This window comes from Centruroides vittatus, unplaced genomic scaffold, assembly GCF_030686945.1.
Source record: "Centruroides vittatus isolate TY-2023 unplaced genomic scaffold, ASM3068694v2 scaffold_899, whole genome shotgun sequence".
Classification (NCBI taxonomy): domain Eukaryota; kingdom Metazoa; phylum Arthropoda; class Arachnida; order Scorpiones; family Buthidae; genus Centruroides; species Centruroides vittatus.
The window spans coordinates 9,569-36,565 of record NW_027122719.1 but is presented as its reverse complement, the minus strand read 5'-3'; the positions used below and the strand labels follow the sequence as shown (position 1 = coordinate 36,565).

At 26.7% G+C, this 26,997-nt stretch overlaps 2 protein-coding genes across 2 annotated transcripts; both read left to right on the top strand.

The window, feature by feature from the left end:
• Positions 1-1,686: 1,686 nt before the first annotated feature.
• Positions 1,687-20,955, top strand: LOC136990273 (guanylate-binding protein 2-like). Its single transcript, XM_067288658.1, has 22 exons — positions 1,687-1,792; positions 4,801-4,925; positions 5,023-5,184; positions 7,003-7,063; positions 7,588-7,736; positions 10,357-10,443; positions 13,242-13,356; positions 13,450-13,526; positions 13,598-13,691; positions 13,766-13,845; positions 13,982-14,119; positions 16,129-16,187; positions 16,272-16,401; positions 16,469-16,633; positions 16,736-16,826; positions 16,899-16,996; positions 19,614-19,682; positions 19,793-19,867; positions 20,097-20,182; positions 20,257-20,356; positions 20,433-20,579; positions 20,658-20,955. The coding sequence occupies exons 1-22, from the start codon at positions 1,696-1,698 to the stop codon at positions 20,850-20,852; spliced, it is 2,400 nt and encodes a 799-aa protein (XP_067144759.1). The 5' UTR covers positions 1,687-1,695; the 3' UTR covers positions 20,853-20,955.
• Positions 20,956-25,877: 4,922 nt separating this feature from the next.
• LOC136990293 (adult-specific rigid cuticular protein 15.7-like) lies at positions 25,878-26,514 on the top strand. The gene is made up of 3 exons (XM_067288680.1): positions 25,878-25,886; positions 25,955-26,041; positions 26,113-26,514. Exons 1-3 carry the CDS (start codon positions 25,878-25,880, stop codon positions 26,512-26,514), a joined length of 498 nt encoding a protein of 165 aa, XP_067144781.1.
• The last annotated feature ends 483 nt before the right edge of the window (positions 26,515-26,997 follow it).

Here is a 26,997-nt window from a genome sequence, read left to right as displayed (position 1 = left end):
CTGCGATCGAGGAAATGTGCTTTCCGACTGGTGTTTTAAGGAAAAATGGCCCCTATTCGAGCGTTATCGATACGAAGTAAACCCGGAAAAGACATCAGCCAGCCCGTCGGCTCAAGCGCAAACCCGAGCCGAATACCATTGTTTAGGGATGGAATCAGCTTAGCCACTGGTGCAGTATGGATGTTGGATGGAGAAGGTGTCTTCTCCATCCAAGGGTAGTTCTAGGTGAAAAATTTTTTGCAGCAATCTCGACCGGGATTTGGTCCCGGATCCTTTACTGCGACATCTGTGTTGCTCAATCGTCAATGTATGAGAAAAACAATTTTACTAATAAAAGATAACAGAATCTCTAGATCATTTTAAGGAAAAAAGGAGAAATTCTAGTCTTGTATAAAATAAAATAAACTGTTAAAGAGGAAAAAAAATGATTTTCTAAAATTAAAAATTTCCTATTATAAAATTAAAACAGCCAAACATCTAATATATTTTTAGAAATTGTCTCAGATAAAATCCATAAAAGGGAGAATGTGATAAAAATAAGAAAAAAAATGTATTTTAATGTATAGTGTTCAGTGAATTTGTAAAAGAACTTGTAACCCGAAAAGTATCTGCTTTAAACTAAATATGAACATATGTAAATGAAATGCATACTTAATAAAATAGAAAAGCCAAAAAAAAAAGAATTCTTGGTGTCCAAATAAAAACATTTCAAAAGATAGTGATGTCTTCTTCAGACTAGAAGCTGATATAAAAGCTTAATCACCATTAAATTTTAAAACAAAGGCGAGTTATTATTTATTGTGACATCGTCACAATGCTGCGCTGCAATATTTTCCACCTCAAATTGGTAGCGACTGTGTTTCTTTATGTACTCAAAAGTTTTATCGAGGTAAATTCGTTATATACATTTCTTGATTGTCGCCATCAATTTTAGTACAACTTTTTATAGATAAATTTTAGATAGAAATATTCGGATACTTAGTGGTGTACCTTTTTTTTAAAAAAAAAAAAAAAAAAACTCCTTTCGCCATGTGAACATTAAAATGGCCTCTTTTAGCAAGCCCATTATGGGTTCGGCCAGGTCCACAATGGAGCGGTCGGGTGGTGAGGGTCAAGGGCCGACATATCCGGACGGACCATCCGCCGAAAAATTCCTGGGGATGTTTTGACCCGTCCGAATTCGAGCTGCCACCTTGACCGCTCGGCCATCCGCCCGTCCCTAATGATATACCTATCACAGTAGGATTCTTTATAAACGGAATCGTGTGAGTGAAAGGTCGGAATCGGAGTCGTGCTATTTGTGTTTGCCGACTTCACCACACTGGTGTTCTTCAAAAATAGCGAGGTCGCGGCCGAAGTTTATTTCTTTAAAGTAACTATTTAATTGAATATTTCATCTTAATCATTGATAAATTTCGAATTCTTTTTTCTACTAATGTTTCATATTATTACACAGGAATATTCGCTATGTATTCTTTATATTATAATCAAAAAACTGGATTTCAATCTAAAAATTTATTAGCTTTTCAATTTTTTTCAAACTAATTTTGATTAATTTTGTTAAGTTTAATATTTCTGAAAAATTTGGATTATTTTAGAAAATTGTTCTTAACATTTTACAGATATTTTAATATTTCAATTGATTAAAACCATATTTTTAAAATCAATGAAACTGGCAACACTTAACATAAAAGCATGGTCGTGACCGGTAAGAGGGAAGTTTGTTTACTTTCAAGAATGCTTAAATGCCTACTGTTAATTCTGGCCGTTTCTAGTCCATACACTGATGGAAGTATGTATTTTTATTATATATTTAGGTAGAAGTTTACTTATTGTGAATCACTATTTTGAATCTGTAATTACAAGTTGTATTTTGTTAACTAAGTAGAATTTAACCGAATGTATAAATAGATTAAAATGGAAACGTAGTTTGAAAGAATGAAACAGATCTATGGAGATTTTGCTATCGTCATAAAATATAAGGTGAAAATCACGAAGAGTGACAATAATTTAGAAGTTTTGTTTTCTTTTGAATATATAAGAATATATATTTCTTCCTTAATACCTAAAGCTGGTACAAAATAGAAATGATATTTAAGGAATGCAAATTTTATGAAATTCATGTCTATTTGCTTTTTTCAATAAATTATGGATGTTACTTCATTTTTTCAAAATACATGTAGAAGTGACTATTTGCAACTTTGCTTTACGTTGCAATTTCAAATCATCTTTGAGAGAAACGGTCGTTTTAAATGAATAAAATGTTGTTTGTTTGAATTTTTATTTGGTAATAAATAATCAAAATTGAATCAAATCATAAAAATAATCAAATTATTAAAATAAGGTTATTATTCAGCAAATAAAACAAAATATATATAACAATTTAAATTTGTTCACTATTTTAAATTTTGTATGTTCTATTTTGTGTTGTTCTTTTTTGTTTGAATTCTTGTATATTTGATTGTTCAACAACCAGAGACCTATCAATTTAGGTCAAAAATGTTGTTTTATTAAATACTCGTATAAATCATTCTTCAAACAGATAAGAGCCTTGATAAAGGTCTGTGCATAACCATCCTCACAGTCTTCACCTTTCATAACGATATTAGTGTATCACTTGATGGTTCTTGTCTTCTGTACTGATTCTCTAATACAGACCATCTCGAGCATTTAGAAAGAATTAAATACTTGTTGTTGGAATTTATATAAGGGTGCTTCCACACATTCACTATTTGTCAAACACCAATTACATGCCTTTTGTAACTATTTGCTGAACTGTTTGTCACTTGATGAGCATACACATACACATATTTGATTATTTGCCAAGCATTGGTTTGTTGCAGGAACAATGAATTTTGCCTAAGATCTAGAAAATGGACAATTCTCAAACAATAATTTGTACCACTGGTTTTATAGTTATGAATAGTTCATATCTGTTAATGAAAAAAAGCCTAAAAGGATAAAATGTGGGTGGAATCACTTCACCAAAGTAGAAAAATGGGAATGTGAAAAAGAAAGTTAAATTCCTTTCTTCACAACAAAACTGTATTTGCAAAAAAAAAAGGACCAGGAAAAACTATATAGAAAAAAATAAAATAAACATTTAAACTATAGACCAAATAAAAAAAAATTAATTAAATTCAAAAATAAAAGATTAGATCTAGTTTAAAAATGACTAACAAAGCAATATTGATGACAAAAAACAAGAAAATACACAAATGTGTGAATGGACAACACAAATGCATGGAGGCAAATATTTATCTTCTTTGATTCGACACAATTTACCAACAGTAAACCGTTCACACTACTCAGTATTCACTGAATGTTTGCTCAGAATTTGGCAAATTGCAAATGTATGGATGTGCTCTAAGGGGTGAATTTTATTTTATTGTAATGGTTGAGAAGAAACAGGCATGGATCTTAGATGTGACAAGATCTTACAGTGTTAGTCAAGTTGAGGAAAAACAGTTGAGAAAATAACAAAATACAAAGATCTACAGATTGAGATAGATTGACTCTGATAAAGATGAGCTTAGTAGTTGATATTCATAGTGGAATCCAAATGATGCTTCTCAGACTTGGTGTGGTGGACCAGGAATATGTTTTCCCAATTTGTCAGGGACCAGTACTATATTAAACTGAATTTAAAAGAAATAAAAACATCCAGTATTTTTATAACTATTGAATAAACTATGAGTATATATAAACATCTAAAGAACTCAATATATTATTTGGCTGATAATGGGATGATTAAACTATGAGCATGCATATAAAATTTTAAATTTAAAAAAAATATGAGAGATTATTGTTTTGATTATATCATTTCTGATATAATCAAAATTGAAAAAATTTTATAAGATTTTCATGTATAATTAACCATATTCAAATCAAAACAATCCCATTTTTACTTAATAATCTCTGTTTTTAATTTTGATTGTCTAATTTTGTTCTGTCTAATGATAAACCTTATCTCCTTATATATGTTTAAATATTAATTTTCACACTATTTTAGTCAATCTTACTACAGTTGGTTGATTTTAATACTTAAATTATACATCAAGTTAAAACGGTTGAACTTTTTTCATTCGGATATTGTTTTTTGCTTTTTAGTCTTTCGTGTAAATTCCATTTACTCTGCTTTTTTAAGTATAAGATTTACTATTATTTAAAATTTAGTATGCAAAAATATTATCATCTATAATTACAAAAATGTATTCACAAAATTACTGCAATTTTTATTTTGACTAAAATGAATGAACACTTTACAGTATTGTGTCTTTCTCATCTGCATATATAATACTTTTTTCATTATATAATGTTTTTAAAGACATTTCAAATGGCAAATAAGTCCAAATTTTAGTTGCATGTAATACTTATAGTATTAATGCATATAACTGAAGTAAGAACATGATATAATGAAGATTGTTTATGTTCATTTTGTTGACAATTTTCTTATAATTTTCTCTTCCATAGTTGTCAAACTGACAAATGTGTAGTGCCATAGATTGTGTTTCACAATCTTCTTTTGTTTATTATGGAAGTATTGGCTGTCTTTTTCTCCACATTAGATAGCATCAATGATCTATCTGAATCAGCATGTTCTGGTCACATGCTTCTTGAGTCAATGAATACATTAGTTTGAAAAATATTAAAATTTAGCTTTTACAATTGAGGAAATGTGATAAAGCTATTTATAAAATCTTAATGTCTATAAGTAATTCCTGCTTTGATCTTGAATATTTATTTATTTCTTGTTTTAATTTAATTAAATTTTTAATTTTTATTTATTTTTTTTAATAGGAAATGAACCAACTTGTGATCTTTATGAACATTCAGATATTTCAATTTTTCCTGATAAACCACTACAGTTAGTTAAACCAGATAAACAACATAAGAATTTAATAATTATTAAAGAAAATGTTGCTGTAAGAATAATTTTTTAAGTGAAATATAATTTTAATATTAAAATTTATTTTTAAATATGTTCATTGAAATAAAATTTATTTAATATGTTTTAATTAGTTTTTGCAGAAAATACTAGGACCTGTTGCAATTGTTTCTGTAGTTGGGAAGTTTCATTCAGGAAAATCATTCTTAATGAACCAACTAATGGGAAAGTCAAATGGATTTGGCATAGGTCCTTCTGTTCAACCAGAGACTATGGGAATATGGATGTGGGGAAGAGTAATAAAATATTTATAATTATTAAAACTGCTTTAGTTTGTAAATCAATTCAATATATTATTTATAGCCCTAAGTTTGTTGATTTTATCACATTTATAATTTACCAACTAAAAAATTCATAGATTTTCACTTTTTCCATTCTTTATATGTATTTATATTATTAACCATATAAATTTAGAATATTTCACAAGCAACTTTATATAATAAAATTAGTTCTTGTTGGCCATTTAATCCAAAAAATTTAGACTTAGAGTTTTGAAGCAACTGATTTCATTGCTAAGTGAATAAAGATATTTAATAATCACTATTATAATTAATTACTTTATGATAAGGCTTTTAAAAATATATTCATTTTAAAATTTACATTAAGGAATATTACAAATTTGTATTTGTAAAAAATATAAATTTACAGTTTCTTTACTGTTTTTATTTCTATATGTCATTTTATTGATGTAATTTCATTGCTCTTGTTAAAGTAAAACATCATTCCAGTTTGCTTACTATTGAAATACAGCTCTGTTTAGAAATTAAATTTTTGAATGCAGCAGTCATTTTAGGAATTTTAAAATTCTTAAAATTACTTTTTTGCAGTAGAAATTGAGTTTAAACTTGAATTTACAAAGAAAATGACACTTAAAATATATATTTAATGCATGAAAACATACAATACACCCAGATTCTTATAGGTCAAGCTTAAAGAACACAAAACTAACTAAAGCTGAAAAGTATCCAATGAAGTTTGTTTTGTTATTCAGTTAGGAAGTGAAGTAGAATGAAGGTCATAAACAGAATTGGTCACTATTAAAGCTTTTGTTGTTTCAGAAATATAATTTTGTTTTTTAAATATTCAAATATTCTTTTGATCAAACTTATGAATCAATACATGTGTAATGTTATAGATTAAGCATATTGAACTCATTTTATATTTTAATGCTCACTGCTGTTTTATTCAAAAAATATTTCATACCATACAATATGAAAGAAAATAATAATTTAACTAAGTTTACCATGATTATTGTGAATAATGCAGTAGTTAAACTCTAATTTTATATATTGTTATTTCTGAATGAAATTAGCTTCCCTCTTGTACTGTACATGTAGTTTTAATCTCAATGGACTGTCAAGTGGTGCTTAATGCTTATCTGTTCTTTAAATTAGTTAATCTAAATCATTTTATTAGATAAATTATAAAGTTTTAGTGACAAAAGTTATTTCAAACATTTTAATTTAAATATCGAACTATTTCAAATTCACTGTTTAACATTGGTAACTGTAAAATTGTATTAACAAAGAAGATTTTATAAATGAAATTTTAAAATATTGATTACATTTATATACATTTTTGCTGCATATTTTAATAGTAATCACTTATCTGCATGAATATTAATTATTTTGAAGTATAATTGCTGAATGCAATTGAATATATGGTATAATGAAATATATGCTAAATAGTTATTTATGTAAAAATTTAATTAATGAATTTTATTATATAAATTTAACTTTAACATTATTATTTAATTATTTAACATATTGCAGTTTAAATTCTACCATATAGATAAATTAACATAACTCATTAAGAATACAATTTATTTTCCATGATCTTAAGTTAAATAATAATTCTTTTAATAAGTTAAATCAGAAATCAGAGTATTCATTAATCTTAGAAATTAATAATGGTCTTATCTGTAATGTTCTTTCTAAATTTTTATATCAACTCATGTTATGTATTAGAATGATATAAAAATTCAATTATATTATATTAATAATAATTCTAGAATTGGAGAATATTTCAATGTTTAAAAAAATGTACATTTTTAGCCATGGCTTATGAGAAGAACAAATGGTGAAAGACTGTCGGTGGTATTTCTGGATACTGAAGGTAAATTACTTTTATATATAGATTTTTAAATTTAAAAATAATTAATGTAATTTTAATGTAAAATTGCAACTATTATTTTAAAGCATAAAGTAATTTAATAGATTAAAGACTTTTTCTTTCTCTGAATAGTCTGAATTTGAAATTTCAAATTCCTTAGATTCCATTTAGATTTACAATTCTGAAATTTTATGAGTTATTACCAGGTGATCAGACAAAAGGGGAACTTGCTAGAAGTAACATAAAATATTTGACAGTATTGCAGGTTAGACTAGTAATGCCATGAGCTGATGGTGCAACAAATATAACTGGCTCATGGAATCACTAGTGTAACCCAGAGCATTGCAAAACTCCTTAACCTACGTCTTGTGAGTTCTACTTTTGCTTGATCATTCAGTAAAAAATATTTATTTGGTTTGAAAATGCGTTGTAAAAGTACCACGTTGTAGGAGGCCTACCTGTATTTTCATTTGAATTTAATGAGTGAACAATTCTTCTAATTATAATTTTAAAAATTTTGTTTACAGGATTTGCTGCTAATAATGTATCTGAAAATTATGATGCAAAAATATTTTCTGTTGCAACATTATTAAGTTCCTACCTTCTTTACAATTCTGTGAAAATTATTGATCAAGCCGACATTGATTATTTAGAACTGTTAGCTCGAAGAACACAGGTAAAAAATTAAAAATAAATTTGTCTTAGTAATTTAAAGGAGCTTTCTCAGACTTCGTAAAATTGCAATTTTTAAGTTCTATACTAGATTATAATGCAACTGTTACTATAAGATTAAATAAACAAATTAGGTTCAAATTTAAAAGTCAAAAGTATTTTGACTTCTAAATTTGAGCATTTTATTTACTTAATCCTACAATTTTTATTAAATACTCTTTTTTTATTTAGTATGAAAGCCATAAAATAATGAAATCAATTTTAAATTTATCCTTATTACATGTTTAAATTTTTAACATTAAATATCTATTTTGAGATAGAGAAGTATTTTATCAAATATAGAAGTAAAATTTATTTGCAAATCTATAAAACTAAATTTACTTATAAAATAAATACTGATATTACACAACATAGGATATTTTTATTGAATCTGAATAAAAATTTTATGTAATAATTTCTTGAATAATATGTTAGAATACAATATGAAGGATTACAGTTATATATATTCATTATACACATTTATCTTCAAAATTATGTAATTCTGTTGTTCTATAATTGACTTTACTAAACTTCCTTTTTTAGTATTTGTGAAACTAGAATGTCTTAGTAGCTAATATTGGTTTAGATTATCCAAGAAACTGCAAAACTTTTAAACTCCCACCTCTTTCAGTATTTTGCTATTTTCAGTAACTGGTTAATACCTAGAAACAATAATTCTATATAGATTTATTGTCAGTAAAAAATGCAAGTTTATTGTTTTTATAACAGTGTATATAAAATATGTAATAATGTAGATAATTTCCTAGAATAAATTAAATTTGTTCATACTTTTTTATTTAGTATTACTGAATATAAAAATTGCAATACTTATTTATAATAAGTACCTACAAAAAACATAACAGAAATTTATAAAAACAACAAAAAAAAGTCTGTTATTACTTGTATTATGATAGTTACATACATGAAATAGAAATAATTACAAAGAACTGCCTTTCTTATTTTGATTTTCAAATGATATTAGTTATTTATAGAGTTATAAAGTAAGTATAACTTATAAAAATTGCACATTGCAATTATTTTATAATACAAAAAAATATTATCTCAACAGAATGATTTGTGTGTAGCAATTAGCAATATAAGAAACAATTCAATAACAGTTACAAATAGCAATCAAATAGTTAATAATATAGTTAGTATAAATATATCTAATTTTGTTTAAAAATTAGTACTTTAAAAAATAGCAAAACATCCAAAATTTTAAATGACATTAAAGCTTCAAATTTTAATGCTAACATTATTTTCACTGAAAGTGTATCATTTGACATTAATGTTTATTGAATAGTAGATAGTGCAGCAAAACTTTCTAAATTTGATGATCTGATGTCAATACATTCAAAAATGTTTGAATTGTAACTCTAATTATAAGAATCATTTAAAGCAGGGGTCGATATAACATTATTAGGGGGTCAATTATCAAGCTTAGGCTAAGGATAAGGGGAAGCCAAGGATCAAGCTTATCCGTCTCACTGATTGTCAGTTACAAAAATTATTATTAACAAATATACAATAAATGAAAAACAAATGCAAAATTAAAAGAAATGTATTCAAATAGTATGTGCTTTATTTTGCTTGCAACAAACTTTTTGGTGGGGGTCGATGTGATGTTTCGAAAACTTGTAGGGGGTCAACGATCAAAAAAGTTTGGCGACCCTTGATTTAAAGGCACTTCTCAGTTTTTTTAACATGATGACATATTTTCATGCATTTCTTGAATTAAACATTTTTTGATGATGATGATGATGATGATGATTTTAGTTATGATTTCTTCATTAAATTTTTTATCTAACTTAAACTATTTTTGAATTTATCTCTGCATTATACTGTTGCCAATCTTGAAATCATAATTTTGAAGAAAAGAAAGTTCTGAATTTTGATTATTATTTATTTTAGGAAATAGTCAAATTTTTTGTTTTAACAGGACTCTAATATTTTGTTTCTGTACTCTGAAATTCTGTGCTTTAATGATTCATATACATTTAAACTTAGATTACCATCAATTTGTTAAAACTTTCAGAGATTCATCATCTACACTTATCTCACTTATTATGAATTCTAAAGTGTTTCAGATTTTAAATATAGTTTCCAATGTAGTAAAATTATTCTCACAGTACAAAGCTTCTTTACTCTATATTGCTTCCACTTTATAAAAAATAAATTCAGCCAGTTTGAAGTTTGTTTGTATTACTTTCATTAAACATGCAATGAATTCACTCTAAAACAGAAAATAACTATAGAAGTTTTCCATAAGGAAGATTATTCAAATAGCTGGATTGCAGGAATTGTCGAGGATGCCACATCCACAGTTATTTTATATATAGGATAATTCATTTTTCAAATTATTATTATATTTTGATAATCATTCTTCAGTACATAATTTATTGATTACTACGAAATATTTTCTTCTGTTGTAAGGCAAATACTATGAAATAAATAAATTTTAAATTAATAATTTAAAATATGAAGCAATACTATCTTTTAATTAGAATATACTTCAATCATTAAAATTTCATTAATTGCTTTCAATAATAATTCTAAATGAAAATCTAGTTAATTAAATCTTTCAGCTGTTTGCTCTCCGATCACAAATGTCAAGATCTAAATGGACTGGAGAATTTATTCATGATTTATTGAGCTTTCCACCTCTCCTCTGGGTAAGTAAATTTATTAAAAATGTGCAAAATATTCAATATTTTATTTTATATAAATATACTAAAATACAGTAAGACCCCACTTAATGCTGCCTTGCTTAACGCTGATTCAAAATAACACGGTCTGCTCAAAGCCTGAAAAAAAGCTCAAAATTTACGCCAATTTAAATTATTGCGGCATTTCATTGATCTGTATATAATATGATTATTTACGAACACAAACCAATCAGAAAAAGGTGGCAAAAAGGTGTACTTTCTTTAATTAAATCTATGTTTGTTTAGTGCAATTTTGGAAAAAAATATACATCATGGATGCCATAGGCAATATCGGCTTCGCTTGGCAAAAATTAACTGATAAATGCATGAACGGAGTGTGGAAGAAGTTATGGCTGAAGGTATCGAAGAATTCTCAACGAGAAGAGCCTATTGCTGTATCGTTAGTTTGACCAAATTGTCAACCTAATTGATACAGCAGGACTAGGAGATGTAGACAATCAGGATATTGAGGAGTTACTGCAGGTTTCTGGCGAGAGCCTTACTAACGACAACCTTCGAGAAACTGGCAGAACAAGGAATTCACGTAGAACTGGAAAATAGAGATTCTGAAAACGAAGAACCCAAAAAATTTCTCTACAGATTTCCTTAGTAAAAGTTTGGTAACAATAACTGAAATCGTTGATCAAACTGTAGTGAATGATCCAGATTTTGAAAGGAGTGCAAAAGCAAAACCAGGCATTTTGGATGCAATCTTTTGCTACTGACATTTGCTTAAGGTAAGAAAAAAAGCAACAAATGAAACTTCACGACTTTATTGCAAAAAAAAAAAAAAAAAACAGAAATTTCAGAAAAGTCAGGACCTTCGTCACAAAAAATGAACTTTACAGTTCTGTATGCATGTTTATGTGTTATTTAACATATTTTTATATTAATTTGTATAGTAATATAACTTAAAATTAAAGTGAAATTTGTTTATTTTTGGTCGCATGTTCCCCTATCCCTATTTACTCTATGTTAAAATGACCTCATTTAATGCTGTTTCGTTTAGCGCTTTGTTGTCTAGGAATGTATTCCCCATGTTAAGCGGGGTCTTACTGTATCTATTTTTAGAACATGTTTTCAAATTATAAAACAAATCCTTCTGTATTTGCAAAAGTTATACACTTGAATGTATCATAAATACCAGTAGTTATGAATCCTGAACTTATATGAAAAATAACAATAATTCTTCACATTTTGTTATTATTTATATGAACAAATATCTCACTTGAAAAATTCAAATATAATACCAAATCTAAAGAAATTTTAAAACTTTTCTCTCCCTTCACTAAAAGTAAATGATAATTACTTACTTGCTTGAAAACATATTAGAAAATTCAGTTTTTGAAATTAATTTATGCAAAAATCTAGAGAAGAATTTATAAAATAGATTGTTCTGTCTTAGCTTTTAGCCAATTATTATGAAATAATTAAAAAAACAAAAACTATTGCCTTTGTATCATTAGTTTTGAATAAATTAAAGAATTAAGACGTTTCTGTTATAAGTTGCATTGACACAGGAATGAAGTTTATTGATGTGTCAATGCAATTTAAACAAATATTTTTTCTCCCCAAAAATATCAACAGGTTGAAAATGATCGGACACCTTGACTGTAATTGTGAATAACAAATTTTGGCATTTTATATCTGTTTTTCTTTTGAAAAAATTATATATATTCTAATATATAAAGAGTGACTTTCCTACATTGTATCTCTGCAATTCTATGCAATTTAAACTGGCAAAATATTTAAGCAATTGTATATATATATATATATATATTTTTTTTTTTTTTTTCTTTCTTTCCTTTTTTATTTTTATTTTCTTTTTCACAAAACTTAACAAAGGTTTAATGACTAAACATATTACTTTTACAGTTACAAATTTTATTTTAATTGGCATCTTAATAACCTGTTTAAAATATTCAGTATTGATATATGATTTCTGGAAATAAGTTGCTAGCTTCCAAGTTTGTTTTAAATATGAAATAAAGTACTGGTAATTAAATCCAATACAATTACATTTTCCAATGCTTTTATTTTAAATTTTCAGGACCAAATAAATGGGCCTTATGAATATTCACATGAAAAATTTAAATTCTTTCATTTATTGAATATATTTAATAAATTAAGAAAAATGTAAATAAAAAGAGTTTATTTGAAAGGAAAAAAATTGTAATTTTGAGTGAAATTTTTTCTTCTCTGCATATTATAGTGTTTGAATAAAACACAGGTAATGTATAGCTTTAATGCAGGTATCTTTTGACATTTCAGCTATGAAGAGAAATTTTCAGTTAAAACAAGACAAAATTTATCAGAGATTTTAGGAGAAGCACATAGGACTAGTAACAATGCTTAAAATAACATCTCAAACTGAAATTACATCATGTTTATTGAACTTAGAATACATTGACACTAAAAAGGCTAAAATTGAATTAGCGATATATTATTACAAATATTGATTTGATTTAGTTGAATAATTTCTGTTATTTGTAAAGGAGAAATTGTATTTTCTTTTAATTTTTATATTTTTTACTTTTATATATTACTAATTTAAAATTTTAAAAACTTAAGAATACAAATTGAAAAAATTGAATTTGTTTATTACATAATTTTTAAATAAAATATATTTTATTTTAACTGAATTTAGCATACAATGATGGCTTCTATAAAACTATTTTTAATTATATAAATTTAAACTATTATGTTCATTAAATGATTATAGTTTAAAAAATATTTATATTTTTAATTGATAAAATAAATATTAGATTGTGCAAGACTTTGTTCAAACAACAGTTGATAAAGAAACATCAAAAGAATGGCTTCATCGTCTCATGGAAACACACACAAGAGAAAATGAAGATTATGAAATTAGATTAATGGGTAAGGTTATTCATAGTAAAATATTATTTTTAAAATCCTACATTGTACCAATACAAAACTATCAAAACATCTGTTTAAATTTCTTCCAAATAGATATCTTTAAATCAGTAGATTGTCATACTTTATTTTTGCCTGCCACAAGAAAACGGATTTTAAATGATTTGTCTCTGGTGAGACTTTTTATAAATTTTCTTTTATTATAACTATTAAAAATTGGTAAATAATATATTATTTTGAATAGGCTACAGACGATGATCTAACCTTTGAGTATAAAGAAGAAAGAGATGATTTAATATACAAGTTAAAACAGTCATTAGTTCCAAAAGAAAAAAATCGTTAGTAAATTTGAAACGTGAATTGATTAGAGGAAAATACAATTTAAAAAAAAATTTAAATACTGTTGTTTTAGATAAACCTATAACTGGAGCAGAATTAGCTACTCTTTTCGAAATTTTGGTCAATGCTGCTAATGAAGGTTCATTAGCTGAGGTAAAATAATTATTAAATATTTAATAATAATAAATATCAATAAAATACATTCAATATAAATGCGTGATACATTAAATATAATAATTTATAAATACATACATAAAAGTTAGGTAAAACATTTCTTTATTCAATGTAGATACCAAGCAGATGGAATGCTTTCATTGAAAGAATTAAACAAACAGCCACTGAAGATTGTTTTAAATTTTATGTTGCTGAAATGGCGGCATTCGGTGATAAACATAACAATAAACCTGTGAAAGCAAAAGATTTACAGGTATATCTTTACCAATTTTAAATTTTTTGTATAAATAATGCGAAACTTTCATAAGTATACTCTAAATTGAATTCTTTGAATTGAAACTGGAAAATATCTATAATATAACAAACTTATTATATTCTTGGACACTCTTTTTTGACATAAGTTGGTCAGGCACATGCATGCCATCTTTACATTATAGAGAAAGTGTTAATGGATTGTTTCTATTAATGAGACAATATAAGCTTTAATATCTTTTCTGGTGAATCAGCTTCTATTGGATTTTCAACTGCTAAAAGTTGGAAATTTAATCTTCAAGCATTTGGAAAAAATTCAACATATTTGTTGTTGAGCAGATAATATTCCTAATGCAGATGAAAGTAGAGTATTTTACTGCCATTTTTCAATTCTTAATTGAAAAAGGAGTGATATGTTCAGGGGAAAATGAATTTTAGGAATAAATTACTGTTTTTTCCAGTATGTAATGAAGCAAATAAAAGCCATTAGTTATTGGAAATACTTCGTCCTAGAATTTTTACAACTAACAAACAAACTTCACATAATTTGATGGTATAATAAGAGGATTTGAATCATTTCTAATATTTTCAAGTGACTGAACAAGAGTAATATCTTTTGATTGAATTACTTGATTTAAAAGTTCATTACCAAAAATACAAGTATGTTAATGCATATTGCTCAAATGTGACTATTCACTTTCAACTGCTACCAAATCCAACTAAAGTTACACTATATAAGGGCATTATTTAGTCAGTTAAGTTGCCAAACAGTAGGTAAATAATATAGTTATTAATCAATACTGCATATAAATGCAAGAATATAATTGAATTTCTAAAAAATGCTGCAATGTTGGGTGTTGTTCAGTGAACTTGTGTCTGGTCAGATGTTTTAATTCAAATCATCACAAAAGGTTTTATGTATGCAGGATTTAAAGCAGATAATTGATGAAGAGAAAGGCAGAGAAAAATAAACAATTGCAAAAAGAAATGATCTTTGAAGTATCACAATTGACTTACTGATGTAATCTTTGACAATACTTTAGAGCAGTGCTTCCCAAAGCGGGTAATACTGCCTCCTGGGAGCATTTGAATTATCCAAGAGGGCATTAGGCATGATATGGGCAATAGGCTCTGTCGCCTCCTATCCTTGTTCTGTGTACACAGAACAGGGCATTACTACCTACAGTCATGTTTGTTGAATACTTAATGTGCTAGACAAAGTAATGAATTCAAGTAATGCTACAACTAAAGAATTTTCAGAGGAAGAAACACTACATCCATACAAAAACCATTTATCCATCAAAAGGCTGTTTAAATTTACCATGAAAGAAAAGAACGTTTTCATCTTGTTGTAGGAAAACTTCAGCTTCCTAATGAATATAAGTCACTATTCAAACCAAATTTAAATTTTTATTCTATCTTTTACAGATTGAACAATATTTAAAACCTAGTTTTAAATATTGACTAGGTTTTAAATATTGAAGTTGTTCTAAAACAGGACAAAAATATTCCGTTGTGGCAAATTTAAATAGTAAGCTACCTGAAATTAGAATTTAGTACAGATAATAATATGGAGCCAGAAATGCATGAGATAATATTTGATAATCTGCTTTTACTCATAATAACTTAGAGATTAGGAAAATTATAAAGAAAAAACAAAAAAGTAGTGTATTACAATGAATTTTTAAATAAAAATGATGAAATTTAGCACTAACTTTTATTTAGATTTTTATGTGGTAAAGTAAAACAGTGTTTTAAATGATCATATCAAGTATATTTATCATTAATATGTAATTAAAATTATTTAAAGAAGTTTGGTTTATATTATAATTTATATATTGTTTATTTTATCATTTTACATTTTATTAAATTTAGAGGTGTTCCAGATAGATAGGAAGAGAGAACAATTTTCCTTCCTCTGTCTGGACATCTAAATTAGTCACATTGTGAAACCATTAATGCCTAATGTAAGAAGTTTTACTGTATTAATATTTATTTATTTTTTGACAGGAATGTCATAATCAGTCATTTGCAAAGGCTACAAAATTAATAATTCAACTGCTTAAAGGGTAATTTCACAAACTAACATGAAATTATTTTTTTTTTAATAAAAATGTAAAATATAGACTATAAATGACTGTTCATTATGTTAGTCTTGAAGATGCTTTAGGAGATGCAAAGCTTAAACTTACCGAAGATGTTTCACGTTATTTTGAAAAAACATATGAATTAAATGAAAAGAAAATTAAACTAAGGTGTGCAGAGCTTCAAAATCAAATGGAGGTAAATTATATTGTAACTTTTTTGGTTTCTTTTATAGAAAAAAAAAAATCACAAAGTTTATTTTCAGTTATATGCAGAAGAAATTATAGGAAATATTCAGATGCCTTGTCCTTTGACAGAGCTTCAAGAACATGTTAATTCTGTTATAGTGAAAGTAAAAACAAAATTCATATTAGAATTACAAGATTTGATAGAACCAGAAATTAGAGATAAATATATTACATCATTAAATGTAAGAAAAAATTTTATATATTTTTAATATATGATTATTATATTTAAATTTCCAATAGTTTTTATTTTTATGTAATTTATTATTTGTAATTATATCTTGTAGAATATGATATTAAATATGGCTGATGGTCTAAAATTAAAAAACACTCAGTTAATTGAAACAACTTTCCAAAATGAAGCAAATATTGCATTAGGTAAGTTGTTAACACTCACTCATTTTATTTTAATATTTATCAATTTAATTTGTTATTTGCTTTAATCTTTAGAAAAATTTAAGGAACTTACAAATAGTGGTGATAATATACCTAGAAAACCTATTCAACTGAAAAAAATAGTTGATGAAAACAGTATTAAAGCAATCAATGTGAGTAAAATTATTGTTGTTTTATTTCCTCCTTTTTAACTATATAAATCATTAATTTTCAAAAATTATGACCGTTATTTATATTTGAAAATTGAATATAGTTAGTCTTGTATAATCATAAATTTTGCACGTAACAATATATTGTTTTGTTTAAATTACAATGTTTCTTCTTTCTAAAACACTTGAAAAGAATTTAAAAAATTACACTGTATACACATATACAAATAATATGGTCTGAAGTATAAAACTCGATTTTCACAAAAACACATATTTCTTATAAGAATCAAAGATCATTATGTAATCAAACATCAAATTATATTATATTACAAAAAAATTTGATTTAATATTTTCATTTTTACACATTACTTAATAATGTAGATGACATTTGTTTACATTACATTGGGAGATTTTTATGTTAATTGAAAATTTGCATAAATCAAAAGCTTTTTGTCAATGAGTTTTAGAATGTTTAAGTTAACTTATAAAATGGATAAATTTATATTATTAACTTGTATCATTATATAATTATTTATCATACAGGTATACATTTTCAAAAAAATAGACATAAATTATTCTAATTTTATACCAGCCTGATGAAAAAGCTTAATGAATATTTATCTGTTTGCATATGATGTCAATATAAATTGCATTAAGGAGAAAGCATATAAATAGCAAACAAAGTTTACTTGCAAGGAGTAGACCTGGTAATGCTGTTAGTCGGTTTTGCTTGTTATCACTTTGCTAATCATCATGAGAAACCATAAAATCTTGAACATTTATACACTGCAAACTCAAGAACAAATCTTGCCATCAATGCCAAGTTTACTTGCAAGTAAGCTTTTCATTTGATCATCTCTAGAATTTATATAAATCATACAAGAGTTTTCTTTAATTAAAGGTATAAATTTATAATTTTAATTAAAGAAACATTGTAAAGTTTACTTAGTCAAATTTGTTCACTGTTGCTTTAAAATACATAATTTAATTTTAATTCAACTTAAAATTTAACTTATCTCAGAAGAAGATTGTGTGTATGCTAAATACAATATACTCTTTTATATTTTTGTTTCTCTCTTTTTGTCTACTTTTTATTATTGTAATATCAGTAATGTGAAAATGAACACGACAAACACTGAATGTTAAAACATTTTACAACAAAATTGCTAATTTTATATTTAATATTTTACAGAAAATAAATTAATCATATACTATTACGGTAAGAAAACTGTTAATATTACAAAAAAATGATGTTAATTTACTTTTTCCCAATATACATTTTGTTAAAGTATTCTAAGAATAATTATGTTTGCATAAAACTAATACATTGTTAGTTAATCTTAAACTAAATTTAAACTGGATGTCAAGTTTTTTCTCTGTTAAAATACATCATTTACTGACAATTTTATATTATTATTTGTTATATATTAGCTTAATGTGATGACAATATTGACAGATAATTAAAATCTATACTATAAAATTTCATTAATCTGATACTGGATGATTCAGAATGTCTGGTAGCTCAGAATCCTCTGAAAAGTAGCTGATAACAATAGCTTATTATTATAGGTCTATTTACAGTAATTTTTATTTTTCATTTAATTAACATGTAAAATTTATTTCACACAAATAATCTATCAACTTATGAAAGCATGTATTCGAATGAAACTATTAGAAACAGTTTGTTATTAAAAATATATTTTATAATTTAATCTAATTTATATAATTATTTCAAACATCGGTTATTATATTTGCTATTTATTATAATATCAAATTTTCATTCTTTTACACACTAATTAATAATATAATATATGCCTAATATATTGTAAGGTTTCTGACGGGAATGTCGAACGGATTGAAGGGTTGCTAAGAGGGTATGTGGGTGTGATGGTCACTGAGATAGACTACAGTTACAAGTAGCTATTTATTTGACACAAAATGAGCTTACAAGATTTCAGCAATCTTGGAAGTTCTAAGTCGGCAGCAGCCTCTGGGTCTTCCTCTCCTTTCCAAGATAGTCCCAAGTGATGGAATGTCCTGGTTCATGAATGACAGTTCCTTCAACATCTCAGTGACTCCAGGACAATGAGGTCGACTTCTGGTAATGGGAAGATGTGAATCCGAGGACAGGAGATAGAGATGAAGATGAGCATAAGAGACACACACACACAATTGGTCTGACACTTGGAACTTTTGGAGAAGAAGCCACCACATCCTTGAATTTCTGGGTTTTTATTCATTTCTGTTCTTGATTGCCCATTTTGATTGATTGCTTTTCCTTGTTTGCACTTTCTAAGAGGTTGATCACTCATTACTAAATGTAATGAAATATCAGCTTAGATTGCAGGAGAGGTCAAAATCAATGTTTAATTCAGTCCCCCAACTGGAGATAGTCAATCTTAGTACTTACATTCTTCCATTGTTTAAAAGTTTGTGTTGTGTTTTCATACAAGAAAAATTTATTTCTAGTTTCTATTTTTTTTATTTAAAAAATTGTTTTAATGCAAATTTCAGTGATGGTTTGGACCTGTCCAGAGCCTCACAATATATGTATAATATCAAAAATATGAATTTGAATTTTTTTACAATTCTATAATAAATTTTAATAATATATTTGCAGTTATTTGAAAGACATTGTATTAAGTTAAAAGAAGAAAGTTTATATACAACATTCTTAGACCTACTGAAGGTATTACCATGTTACTTTTTACATGTACTCAAACTTTTGTTACCAACTTTTAAATATGTGTAATTTATTAAATTTATTTTAACTAATTATGATAAAATTAATGTTTTTAGGGTAAAATAACAATTTATGCAAAACAACTTAATGAAAGGAATGAAGAATTAGTTAAAGATTACATCGATAGAAAAGTATATATTTTATTTTACTAATTCTACATTACAAAATGCAGAATTACATTAGCATATTAAAAAATACTGTTTTTTTTCAAGTTAAAACTTAATATCTAATATTTAACATATTAGAAATTAATTTTTATTAATGTAATTTTGAATTAAATGAATATTCATTAATAGTTTATAAACAGAATTAGAATCTGTGATTTAAAGACTATATTTATTTTTAATTAACTTATTTCAGTCTCAAGAATTGCTTAAAAAATTTGAAAAATCAACTTCACCAAACCACATTCAATTGCCTATTAATGCATCAGATTTAGAAACAAGGCAAGTGATTTCTAAATAAATTAACTTTTTAATAAAATTATAAATTTTTCATGGAATGTTATTTATAATAATAGATTAAGAAATGAAATATATAGAATAGAAAGAGAATATAAAGATTTTCTAGATGACTTTATTGTTTATGATTCATATCATTCAGGACTAAAAGATTTATTGGTAAGAAAACCATTGAAATTTTATATAATTATATTTTTTAATAATTTATTTTTTAAATTAAATGTATTGCTTTTAGAAATTAATAGATACTGTGTGCATGAGAAGAGAACAAGAAAATGTTGATGCTTTCACTCAAGTGGTAGAAAAACCTCTTTTGCAATCCAAACAGATTATTTTATTATCTGCGGATAAATATTCGACTAAATTTAAGCTGAAAAATTTCGTAAGATCTCCACGATTTTAAATTATTAACAAATTATGCTTAACTGCTAAATAATAATTAATTAATGATTAATTACAGATGATAGAAGTTTGTAAAGTTAATTTAAATGATGGGAAAGTTCAATACTGGTCATCAGAATTAAAGATAAGTATTATAGAACACTTTATACAAAAAGATAAAGAACTTCAGAAGCTTCTAGAAAGTAAATCGGGGCTTTGGTCGAGCATAATAGGTTTCTTTCAATGGTTGTTATGGCTTATATACTTAGGATGAAAGGTATTCTTATATTTGTAATTATTGTTTATTTTCAATTTGTTAAATTTTTAATTTAACTAATCGGAAAGTTTAAAAAATGGAATTGTTTGGAATTTGACAGAATAGGATTGTTCGGAAAATAGCAGATTTACATTAATAATAATAATTATTATTATGGAAGTGTATTCATTGTTGTTTACAAAATGATTGTTTTCTTTATATACTATATAATCTTAATCATCTATATTATTTTGAGTCATAATAAGTAATTAGTTAGACACAGTCCTTTAAAAAATATCACATTAATTTTACAATCAATTGTTGTTGTTATTCTTGATTAATTTGTAAAAAATTCACATTTTTTTCATAATTTCCTTAATTAAATTGTTTGTTAAAAGTAGAAGAAAGAAATGTTTCTTGTGGAAAAAGATGTTTTTTAAAATGATTTCTAGTCGTTTCCTTAAAGTTGCTTTAATTATTTTCCTAAATATTATATTTCAAATTTTATCTAGAATTCATCTTTGAAAATGTACATAGAAGTTATAATGTATATATCATTTCATAAAAGTATGAATTAACAATGCAAAAATTTCTTTTTTTTTTTATATAAAAAATTGTTACTTATTTATTGATTATGTATAAAGTTTTATCTGTATATTATGTAAATATAACAGTGTTAATAAAAATTTGTTTATTAAATTACTATATTTAAAGTTTATCTCAATGATTTATTGATTTTCTAGATTTTATTGTTTGTGTGTTAATGAAAAACAACTAATTTGTATGAATTTTTATTAGAAATATATAAGAATTTTAAAATTTTTCCGTGATTTTTATTACTCTACAAACAGCTTTAGGTACACACATAACATTGCATATGTATATATATTTCTATATTTACATAGTACAATAGAATCTGTTTATTGTAATCATGAATTGTATCAGTTAGTTATTGTTATCAGAACTGTCAAGTCCCAAAGTGATTACATTAAGTGAATTCTACTGTAACAAACCTGTCAAGTATACTAGTTATTTTACTTCAATACCATTGTTATTTCAGAAGATAAAGCATTTTATGCTTAAATATAAGAAGTTATTCATTTTAATATTAATCTCATCTTCAGAATATTTAAAATTACAATTACGGTGTTAAAAGGATTAACACACTTGATAGAATTCACAAATTATGCTTTATAACAAAGTTACATTAGAAAGATAAATCAAATAGTTCCGAAGGTGCAAAAATGTAAATACAAGTGGTATCTCTTACTTCGAACTCTAAATTCGACAAAAATTTGATTCGAAGTTCGAACTGCACATGCAGTGAAGAAATGCATTCGAAGCATACCATTGAGCCTAACTCATCTCTCGTGATACGCTGGAATGTTTTCAGTGCTTTTCCTGCTTTACTTTTGGTGTGTTGAGTTATATATATAATGTGTTGTTCACAATTTTTAACAAGTTCTTCCTTCAATTTTTCTTCGTCCACAGCTTTTGGCGCCTCGTACATTTTGCATCCTTTAGTTAAAAATTTCCCGAAACGAACTTTTTAAACTAAAGTGAAAAGTTCAAAATTAGCCTATAAACAAGGAATATAATCTCACGTTAGCAATAATGTGTTAAATTTCACAAATGTTATAATTAAATCGCATATCAATGTTAACTAACGACGCCTCCAAAAGAAAAACTCTATTCAACGCAATATAACTTTACTTGTTACCCATGGTATCCGAGAAGTGTGTGGAAGCAACGAACTCGAAGAGAAAGGTTGTAATATCAATGAATGAGACGAAAAAGAAAGTTATCACAAAGCACGAAAGAGATAAACGTGATCTGGCGACATATTTAAGATGCCAAAGTCGACGATGTGCGACTATGTTAGTTAATGCTATTTACGTGTTTTATTTATTGCTTTTGTGTTTTAATTTATTATTAGGCCATTTAATTGTGTTATTTTTACCTTAAATTATGTGTATTTGCTGCTGTTATTCGAAATGCGTATTATTTAGAGTCTGGGAATGGATTAATTCACTCCGTTATTTCTAATGGGAACATTTGATTCGGAGTTCGAACGACCTCTTGGAAGGAACTGAATTCGAAATACGAGACCCCACTATATGTTTTTACATTTATCAGATAATAAAAAACTTTGATTAAATAAACATTGTGAACTTAAATGGAGTTGATTAAACAAAACGTAAGACGACCAGGTGGATAAGTGGTGAAGATGGCGACCTACCGCTCTGGGGGACCCGGAATCGAATCCAGATGGTCGAAAAACTCCAGAGATTTTTTAAGGGTCTGCCCGTCAGGATTTGTCGGTCCCAATCCCTGCTGAACCCATAATGGGCTTGCTAAAAAGGCCTTCTTAGTGTCCACAGAGTGGAAAGAGTTTAAAAATATTAAAAAGCATACATTAACATAAAAATCCATATCTCTACGACACAAGTTTTAAAAGTAAACTGAAATATTGTTAAATATCTTTATCAGATCTGTTTCCAGCTTACATAAATTTTTACTCTGATTATTTCTATAAAGTAGAGATTTTCACAAGTTTGAGATATTACAAAAGAAACAGCTTGACATTTACAGTAAAATTTTGAGTAGTCCATTTTTATAAAAGTTTTTGAAATGAGTTGCAAATGCAAAAGTTGAGTTTGTGTTTTTTAAAATAAATCATAAAAAATAAAAAAATATACAGTTTTTAATGAATATCTTATTTATTTACATAAATTTAATTTTGTCACATAAATATGTCAGTGTAGATTGCCTAAACTTTTATGAAAATGTTGTTTTTCTTAAAATGAAAGTTTTATTTTCAAAAAAATTCAATTCCTCTATTATTATTATTATTATATTTGTATAATTATTGATTTAGCTGAATAATAAAGAAAATTAAAGATACGCCGGTTACCATATCTGAATTTCTTGTATTATTAGCAATAAATGAATCTTGGAGACCATTCAAAAAATTCCAACTTTAGAAACTTTGTATATTATAATAAAGGAGCTATGATTTCTGTTACAATTAAAAAAAAATTGTTTTTATATTTATAAATTTCATTAAATTATGAAAAATTATCATATTGTACTTAAACTGATCTATTTATTGTTCTATTCTTTCTTTACATAAATTTTGAATCGCTTCATACTGCTTAAAAACACAATATATCCAAAAATACAAAAGAGAATAATGATTTCATTGTATCTCTATCTCTTGTTTGATTGCAGCTACTAATTGTTTTATCTGTTATTCTAGTCTAGTTGTTATAATAAAAACAGTGTAGGTTATTGTCGTGACAAATATTCTTTCCACTGATTTGTTTGCACTTGACTTTTCCTAGTAATTATTCTGCACAACTTAATTGAAGTGTGTAATTAATAGCTATTGATACTTCTCCCAAAAAAGTATTTTTATACCTCAATGTCATACAAAAAAATACCCAAATATATTATTATCTACAAAATACATTTTTATACATTAATCGTATCATTCAAATACTATACATTTTAGCTTGCAGGCTATTTTTAACGGTATTTATTTGCTTAATATTCATTTAATAGCTTATAAAAAAATTTTATATTCTAATTTTGAAACTGTTCTGCTTTTAATTAAACAAAAAGTAGAAGTCTTATAAAAACTTGTTTTTAAAAATAAAAAAATAAATAAAAAATGCAGCGTAATTTATTTTTAAACATTTCTAATAAAATCCTAGAAATGTTATTATAAAATAACTTTATAATTTTTAAAACAAGGAAAAAACAAATATGATGTAAGATTTATTTAAATGCATTTCGAATTCAGTTATATGAGAAATCGACTTAATATCTTTTTAATTACCTTTAGAAAAAATTGTAATTAAAGTAAGTTTACAATTAACAGGGCAAATGGCCTCGTTCAAACAACTCTAGCTGATTTTTATCATTTATACAAGAACAATATTCAAAATATAAAAACAGAGTTTATTTTAAATGATAATTATTCAATTAAGACATTGGAACAATATGGAAAAGCAGAAAACGATACTAAACTTACCGGTTTTTAGAAAGTGACTAAGCTTTAATGTCACAAAAAAATGGTATTTTTTTAAATAAACAAGGACAAAATAAGCTTAATAAACATTAATAATCATTTAAAGTTGAAGATAGTTAATTAATGACGAAGCGCTGTATCGTAGGGCTCGTTTAATGAGGATTGTTCTAATCGTAGGATTACATTCGTTTAAGAAATTAAACATTATATAACACAGCCTCATTAATGAATTACAATTATTAATCACGAAAAATAAGTTAAATTATTAGAAACCAATTAATTGGAGCCGTAACTCCTGCGATGCATCTCTGTTTAAATGTACTTTTGATCGTTTATAGCCTTCTAAATTCAAATACCTAATCTTTTAAATATAAGGAAATTCGCTACACAATTATAGCAGACAATAGATAAGGCATAGAATAGATTGTTTATGGTGCTATTGATCCCTCATGCAGAACGTCCTTGCTTTACTCTGTATCTACTCCTTACTCCAGTTTATTACTTCGAGCAATTCGAAATTACCTTGTATATCGATTCGCCGAGCTAGTTACAACCCAATACGAACGAGAGAAATCTCATAGAGAAACAAATTAATTAAATTAAAGACATTCGAATGAAGTGTTTTTGACAATCTCATCCGTTAACCAGGTTGAAAACACTAGTCGAGTGGTTAAAGAGAGCGAAAGTAATTGATATTAATGAATGAGTTTGTATAGTAAGGTTAAGAAGCTTTAATTGAAAAGTAAGATCATTGTCACAAACGTAATTACGTGAAAGAATTTAGGTGAAGGACGTCCATAACGTTCTTTCCCGATCCGACCTTCAAATACTGTGACCGTGTGTCACTCTAGCGGTATATTTCACCGGTTTGAATGTGGCACCAAGTACCATTCGGACAGAGGTCAAATGTCACCTTTTCTCTACCTCTCCACCACTATATAAGCTTCAATTACAAAGCATTCAGCATCAGTTCTCGCTTACTAGCAGCTCAATAAGCAGAATAAGCAATAATGTATAAGGTAAGTTGACTACAATCTACCGATTGATATCTACTATTGGATATATTAAAAACTTCATATGCCCACAGGCAACCATCCTTTGTGCTCTCCTCGCTTGCGCCTATGCAGGTTTCGCTGGACACGGTGGAGTGAGCCATTCTTCCAGGAAGCAAGATGTAAGTATCACAACAAAATCGGCGAATTTAGTAATAAAATTGATACTAATATTGCCACTGTTGATGTTTAGGATCACGGAAACTACGCTTTCGGTTACCAAATTGTCGATGGACACGGTGCCACCAACGGACGCCAAGAAGCCGGCGATGGATGGGGTCACGTTGTAGGATCTTACAATTTGGGTGACATCGATGGCAGAAAACGTGTTGTCCATTACGTAGCTGACGGACATGGTTTCCGTGCTGCCGTCAAGACCAACGAACCCGGCACTGCTCACAGCTTGCCCGCTGCTGCTGTCATTGCTTCTCCATACCACGGTGCCCCATCCGGTGGCGTTGTAGTCCACAAAGCCGTTGTTCCCGTCCATGGCGGTTACGGTTATGGAGGTTATGGTGGCTACGGAGGATACGGTGGATACGGTGGTTACGGAGGATACGGAGGATACGGATTCGGAAAGGGTTTCCATGGTTAAAAAGTAATCTTCTGTATAATCCTCTAGGTAATTATCGCTTCAGAATATTTATATTCTATAGTGAAATATATACACGTATAAAAACTTATTTATATCTTTACAGTTTTGCCACGATAATTGCTGTTGTGTACCACTAGCAGGGGGTACTCGGGTATTTATGCTTGTAATCCAACCAAAGGTTTTCATATCGTCGTACTTCTTCTTCACGTCGAAGTCTGAAGTATGGACTATTCCTGTATGCATTATACATGTGTATCGTACTTAATTCTAATACTGGTGTGCTTGTAAATATCGCTACCTCTTCACTTCGAAATACGTGTTTCTTTTTATAAAATAAATAATAAAAATTTATTTTGCAAAATATATCTTTGTTACTTCTGTTTTTTTTATTTATCAGCAATTAATTTCTTATTCGTTTTATAATGGTACAAAAACTGATAATTAATGAAACCAATGTTTTTTAAACGGTTAAAAAATAACAAA

Bases quoted from the DNA above. Each gene is read 5' to 3' on its own strand.
- LOC136990273 (XM_067288658.1), top strand. From the start codon at position 1,696: ATGGTCGTGACCGGTAAGAGGGAAGTTTGTTTACTTTCAAGAATGCTT. The intron at 7,737-10,356 runs GTAAAAAATTAA...TAAATCTTTCAG, and splicing joins TGTTAGCTCGAAGAACACAG to CTGTTTGCTCTCCGATCACA. The intron at 16,402-16,468 runs GTAAATTATATT...GTTTATTTTCAG, and splicing joins AGCTTCAAAATCAAATGGAG to TTATATGCAGAAGAAATTAT.
- LOC136990293 (XM_067288680.1), top strand. The intron at 26,042-26,112 runs GTAAGTATCACA...GTTGATGTTTAG, and splicing joins ATTCTTCCAGGAAGCAAGAT to GATCACGGAAACTACGCTTT.